General features: G+C 34.1%; 1 protein-coding gene across 2 annotated transcripts in view; it reads left to right on the plus strand.

Moving 5' to 3' along the window:
* The first annotated feature begins 1710 nt into the window (after positions 1-1710).
* The window catches only part of LOC106457972 (tribbles homolog 2-like), a 13882-nt gene continuing 8724 nt past the window's right edge, over positions 1711-6868 (plus strand). The window contains exons 1-2 of one of the 2 annotated variants that reach the window (XM_013917419.2): positions 1711-1973; positions 4645-5107. In XM_013917419.2, the coding sequence (XP_013772873.1) occupies positions 4847-5107 (261 nt within the window). In that variant the 5' untranslated portion in view covers positions 1711-1973; positions 4645-4846. Of the gene's footprint in view, positions 1974-2383; positions 2512-4644; positions 5108-6868 lie in introns of those variants that run through there. The other variant, XM_013917420.2, reaches the window with a different exon arrangement.

Below are 6868 nucleotides of genomic sequence, written 5' to 3' on the forward strand. Positions count from 1 at the left end.
CCAAGGCATCTACGAACTGATCCCTCAGCAACAACTTGAGGAGATCGGGTGGTGCAGTTGGGTAGGCCTTGTGTGCATGCTCTCCCCTTTAGCACGGACTCTCGTCCTAAACCTGGCTCTGTAGACTTCTGACTGATTTTGGGTTCCGTACCTGAGTTCTAGAGCCGACACCAGTGCTCTATAGTTGTGCCTGTCGTCTACTAACAACTGTCCAAGTATTTCCAGTTGTTGTCCCTTCAAGCTAGTTGCCAGATATACTGCATTCTGCTCCTCTGTCCATCCATTCATCTCTGCCAGTAGCTCAAACTGTGCTCTATGTGCTTCTCACGGTGCTTTCCCATCATATTCCTGTGGCTTCCTTCGCACTGGATCACTCTTGTTACTAACATTCATATCTGGGATGTGACTTCTAACGGGACTGAATATGTTTGCATTAGAGTTTAGCTGCGGGCTTTGTAAGGGGCTTGCCGTTGTCTGGGGCTGATTAAGTTGACGGTCAATGTATCCTCCTTGTGTAATAGACAATAGATCGTTCTTTAACGTATCTAATTCGCTTTTAGATTTACTAATGTTTTCCATTTGTACTTGTTTCCTTTCTTGTTCCAGTTGCCACTTTTGTAGTCCCTCTTCTTGTTTATTTTCTTTCTCCTACAATAGCTGTTGTAATCTCTCTTGTTTATTTTGTTGTTCGAGCTGCCACTGTTGTTGTCTCTCTTCTTTTTTCTTTTCTTGTTTATTTTCTCCTTCTTCTTGTTTCTTTTGCTGCTCTTGTATTGCTGCCATCAAGTCTGCTAAGCTGTAGTTTGATTTGCCGCCTCTCGTTTCCATTTTCTTCTTTTTTTTTCTATCCCACTTCTGACACCAATTTGTTACGTCTCTGTATGTTTGTTTGTTAATTCCTCTAAGATACAAGTCCTTTCTTTATTTGAGGAAGAATAAACAAGTTTTGTACAACTTTGTAATGTACTTAATTTTCACACTTACACACACTATAGTTCACAACAATTCACTCACTTTCTATCGCGCTTAGACTTAATTGTCCGTCCCCGCCAACAATAGTTCCGATGTCTGTGTCTGCTATCCTCAGTTCCCGCCGACCGTAATCGCTGTTATTCTTTCTCTCTGCCTCCGTCTGTCTCTCTCACTGTCTAGCGCACTTATATACGATAATACTGCCTGTTCTAGAAACTTCTAAGACACTCGACACGTGCTACCAGCGTCACTTGACTTCCGCTGTGGTAACACACTAGCGAATCTTCTAGAATACTCGTCACGTGACCCCCGCTGTCGTAACATACTAGCGAATCTTCTAGAATACTCGTCACGTGACCCCACTGTCGTAACAATAGTATCCACACACACACACACACACACACATACTCGTCCCCGTTTATGTTATTTTCAATGATGTTAAACCATGTGTTTTATCAAGATGAAAAAATCGAAACTTTTATTTAGCACAGTTAGCTGCTATACATTTCGAAACTTTATTTTAGAATACTTCTAAAGTTTAAAAAAGTAAAAGAAAAACAAACAAAAAACACGCGGTATCTACATTCTTAGAGCATAGACAAACAGACTCTAATGTTAGCTTCATGTAAGTCTACTAAGAAAAGAGAGATTTCTTAAATCTTGAATGACGTGTAAAATATTACGTTTAATGACGCACGTAAAACGCACGGTTACTATTGGCTCCTAATATACCACGTTGGCCTTTTATGGTGTAACAAGTTTCCGTTTTGCTACGAGAGCTGTGATATAACGGCCTACAAAGTAAAAAGCCGAAAATAATTGTCAATTTTAAATCTACCAGTTATTTGCTTTATACTCAAATAGTTGTACGAGCAAACTACTTGTATTGAGTATAATTATTCTGATAAGGTGCATTTCTTGGATTAGCACAAATCAACACCCATATGTGTAATTGTATCAAGTGTAAGGCTATGGGAATTCATGCTGCATAAGCTGTTCAGGTAAATAACATATATTTTTTTTAAATTCAGATTTAAGTGTTTTAACAAAACACAAAAGTTTAGAGTTTAGTTTAATAAATAGTTTACTTTACTTATATATATAGTGCAACAAAAATTATGTGGTTTGTACAGACTAATAAAAGAATTAAGCTGACGTAACAGTTTAATCTATACTTGTACTGAAGCATTTGCGCGTTTTACTCTAGGTTTAGTTTTATCTCCATACAAAAAATAGTTCTAAAATATACGTTCATACTATTGCTACTGTGACATAATATGAAACTTTCTATTATTTTGGTATTATTATAAAACAATGAAAGGAATTTCGTGGAGAGAAACTCAATGATGAAATGCTTACGAAAAAAATAAAACCGAAAATATCAATGCGCTAGGCACTATGTGTATTAGAACAAGCTCACAATGGTGGATTGGAGGAAGGAGTTGTGGCGGTGATGGTAAAGGCTTGTTTAACCAAGTAGTAACTATAAATGTATATGTGTTACCGTTAAAAGCAAGATTCAGAGTTCACTCTATTGTCGTAAGTAATTATCGTGCTCAATTTATCGTCTCTTAACTTTAAAGTATTAGCCTAACTGTGGCATGATATTTGTAGTTTACTGAATGCAAAATTGTTTGGCCTTTGTTCGATCATTTGTGTAGGCTATGTAAGTATATTCGTGTGTATACTATATACACACAGTTCTCTCGGTTTACGCCACAGAATACTGTAATGATATTTATTGTTAGCATAATATGGCATAGCGTAATAAATTATGTCTATCGTTGTATTAACAATAATATACATTACTCCAAACGTTCACTTTCAACACATTAATATCCATATTCAAAGTTTGTTATCTGCATCGCTAGGCCCCAATGACTTATAATTTATATTTTTATATTACTGAAAACCGGGTTTCGATACTCGTGGTGAGTACAGTACAGTCCATTGTGTAGCCTTGTGCTTATATACAAACAAACTGTATCACTATTTCTGACTACTTTAATTCTTAGTGAGTAACCTACTGAACCGAATAAATAATTAAAAAATACAACAATAGCAACTTTTACAGTAGGCAAGTTCTGATTCTAATGGTTACACCGTTTTGACCCCTAACATCCGGTCATCATCAGGTAGAAGTTACATTGAAAACTTTTAATTAAAAACATTATTGTATTTATGGTTCAAATTTGTATAGTTTTTTATTGCAGTATTGGCATAGCGTAATATAAATTGTTACCAGTTGTTATGAAACACCAAGTTGATATTTCATAAGTGGTAACCTCAGCTTGTAATGTTTTTCGACTTCATTTTCAGCTCATGGTATTATTAGAGCAAAGTTAAATTTTTAGCAGACTACTATTTATATTAGAATAACCATCACCTGTAGTACAAATTTTGAACAATACATGGGCCATATAATTGCGTTTTGTACATAAAATTATACCTAAAATCTGATTTCCTTCACTTTGTGTTACAGGCAAAGTTCACTCTAGTTTTAACAAATATTCTAATTAAAAAATTATTGTGATTAGTAATGCATCGAATGCAACTACTTTCTCATTTTATGTAATTACTACATTTGCACGAGCATACAAATTTTCATATCCTTTGTCTTTTGCCCCCCAATGGCACAGTGGTATGTCTGCGGACTTACAATTCTAGAAACCAGGTTTCGATACCTTTTGTGGGCAGAGCACAGATAGCCCATTGTGTAACTTTGTGCTTATCTTCAAACAAAGAAACTCTTGCCTTTCACTCACACAGTTAATTATACAGCAAATTAACCTAGCAGTGGTAATATTAGAAATTTTAATTGCTTTTTATTTAAATCACTGAAGGGGAAATACTAAAAGCTTATGTAAACCATTAATTTCGACGTTCTTGTTTCTTAAATTACATCGTCATGCAAGTAACAAATCTCTCATTTGATGTTAAAATTTTCTTAAGATTTGTCAGATCCACAACTTTCATTGTTCTTGTAATCCAGCTCTTATGGCGAAATGTTGGCAGAAATAAGCTTTTAATTTTTATTGTTATTGTATGGAGAGTAAAGTTTCTTTTCTAACATTATTGCCCTGGTATCTAAATCCCTCCAGTATGCACAACAAATTTTGAAAAACAAAATATATACAACAGTGGATTAAGTTTAGATTAGATGTTTGTAGCACCCACTATATCAATTATTTAACTTATAAGATGGCAAGCGAAACGTTATTAGACATGAACATAATAAAGAATATTCCTTCAGACAACTAAGTACATCGTTATCAAGTAAATTCAATATATTAAATTGCATTTTTGATTTTTAAAACATCAAAATAGCTTTAAAAAACAAGTATTCAGATCAATCACATTTTTATTATTTAAGTCGTACTACGTAGCTCTGATATTACAACACACTCCGTGTTCAGTTTTGCATCTGTTCTCCCCGGAAGTAAGAGAACAAAAGCACTGAATTAGAATACACTGTGTTTGCCTAGTTGATGTTGTGTCATTCGATTTCGCAAGACAGGTTGTGGTAAACGTTAGTGCAAGATGTTTCCAAATACTTTCAGATCGGTTTCTTAGTGTTGATACATGTTGTTTTTTATCGTGGTGTAACATTTTTAGTTTATTTCGTCAGTATATAAGGGTGTACATTAACTTATTATCTTATTTTTTTTTCAGATTGTGAATAACAAGGGATAACGAGAAGAAAAGTGCAGCTTTGAGATCAGAAACTTCTTAGCTCATTAGGATAAAAATGTATGCTTGAATCGTAGTTTCTAAACTTCCCATTAACGAGAAACCTGCTGCAAAGGAATACAGTTACTCTTCTTTGTTTGTGTGTCGCAGTTTTAGAACACAGTGTCAACAGCCATTTCCCCACATGAATCTTACACGACGTCCGTTTCTTAATTTCCATGCTGCACGACAGAAAGAAGAGCAAAATTCCGATAAAAACACAGAAAATTGGATTGGTGGTAGCCTTAGCCCTAACCTTCAACCTCCTACACCGCCAGTATATCCAGACAATAATGAACCTTTTGCAACTTGTCGAATCGGTTATTATTTATTGCTAGGACAACAGGAAGGCTCTACTTTTTATCGATGTATCCATATACAAACCCAAGAAGAATTTATTTGTAAAGTAAGTAACAAATGACACTGTTAGTGATTGCGAAACTGTTACTAGTGGGTTTAAGTTTAATGAACAAATGTATAATTATGTAATAATTTCTACCAGTAGAAATGCTAAAAATATTCCATAAAAATTTTACAATTAATAACGATTAGTTGTAATTATGAGTGACAGGCAAACCACACACACACACACACAAAAACTGTATGACCACTACCTTAGGTCATTAGTTGGATATCCACGCAGTGTTAGCAGTGTTTTTGGTTCTTATCTTAAGAACACCCGACAAGGATGAGCTTGTTTAGCGAATTGCCAAGCGCCGAAGCAGAATGTTATGATTCGGTTTATTAAAAAAACAAAAAAACTGTAAATTGTAACTGAAAGATGTGTTTTAAAAACACTGAGAAAAGGCCAGTATCTAATTTTTGGTTAAATATTTCGATGTACATTACGATGACAGAGATAAATTTCATACCAGAATAATTTTGAGGTGTTTGTGTTACAGCTTGCAGTAAAGTTTATTACACTTTTTTCAGGAAAGAAACTGCTTTTTACTGAAATATCTGCCTTGATTCCAAAGAAACAAACAAACAAAAAAAAAACAACAACAAACAAACAGGTCTTGACAATGAACTAGCACACAGCCAAGATGATATTATTACCTTAAAGAATTAAGAGTTTTTAGAAATAAATCTGTTAATTGCTATATTTTCTCCCTGTTACGTTTTGTATTAAAATATTTCAGGATGTGAGACAGTTAAACAGGAAACAATGGTTGCAACTGTGTGCTAGATGTCCGTCCACCTGTTAGATAGAATCGTTTACAATATTTATAAGATCGAATGATCCAGATAGATACTTGCAGTAATCCCAACTAAAGTTGCTGATGTAATAATTATAATAATAATAATAAAACTAATCTCACCTTGATGAAAAATGGGATCAATTTTAGAGACATTTCATTCGTGATTAATAAAGATGATTCAAGCTAGTCTCTGCTGTTTGAAATTTTTTAACAAGTACTGTATAACGAATATTTATTTTTATTACCTTTGTTACGTATTAGAATTTCAAACGGTCTGAAATTGGGTTAACTGATAATTTAAATTTGGTAGTTTAATTGTATTTTGGGTTTAGTATTTAAATGTATGCTGATATATCTCCAATATATGATATTTGCCAACAAGATTGATACACGCAGTTTCTTTTTTAACACAAATATGTTTTAATATACAAACAACAATACAATTTACAATAACAGTTATTAGAAACAATTATTTATAAACAAAAGTTGCACAAACTTAGAAGCAATATAAACTATTATTTCTAGTCTGGAACTTCTTTGATATCTTATCGAGGGTTCACGAGTTGACGTAGGTGCAATTCGCTTCACGGGAAGCTAGTTAGCTTTGTCCTTCATTATTCACCAGCCACACACGCTGAGTTTTCCACCGTTGAAGTTAGGTAATGTTTTCGTAAAAGAACTAATGTCCGATGATAATCCACCGAAGTTAAATGATTTGTAATGTTCGAACTTTGTAAATGCTCCTGGTCAAATATCTGAAGTTTTCCGATTGATAAGTGTTATAACAATCACAGTTATAGCTTCCGAAGTTTATAGCACACTGATTATAGCGAACTAATAATAGATACTCCTTTTTTGGCGCGTCGCGTTGGTTATATTTATAGGCGTGTGGAGGCTTTCTAGAAAATTGAGATTACGTAACAATACAAAGCTACATTTAAGCGTTTACGTAAATACACATATTG

This window comes from Limulus polyphemus, unplaced genomic scaffold, assembly GCF_000517525.1.
Source record: "Limulus polyphemus unplaced genomic scaffold, Limulus_polyphemus-2.1.2 Scaffold399, whole genome shotgun sequence".
NCBI lineage: Eukaryota > Metazoa > Arthropoda > Merostomata > Xiphosura > Limulidae > Limulus > Limulus polyphemus.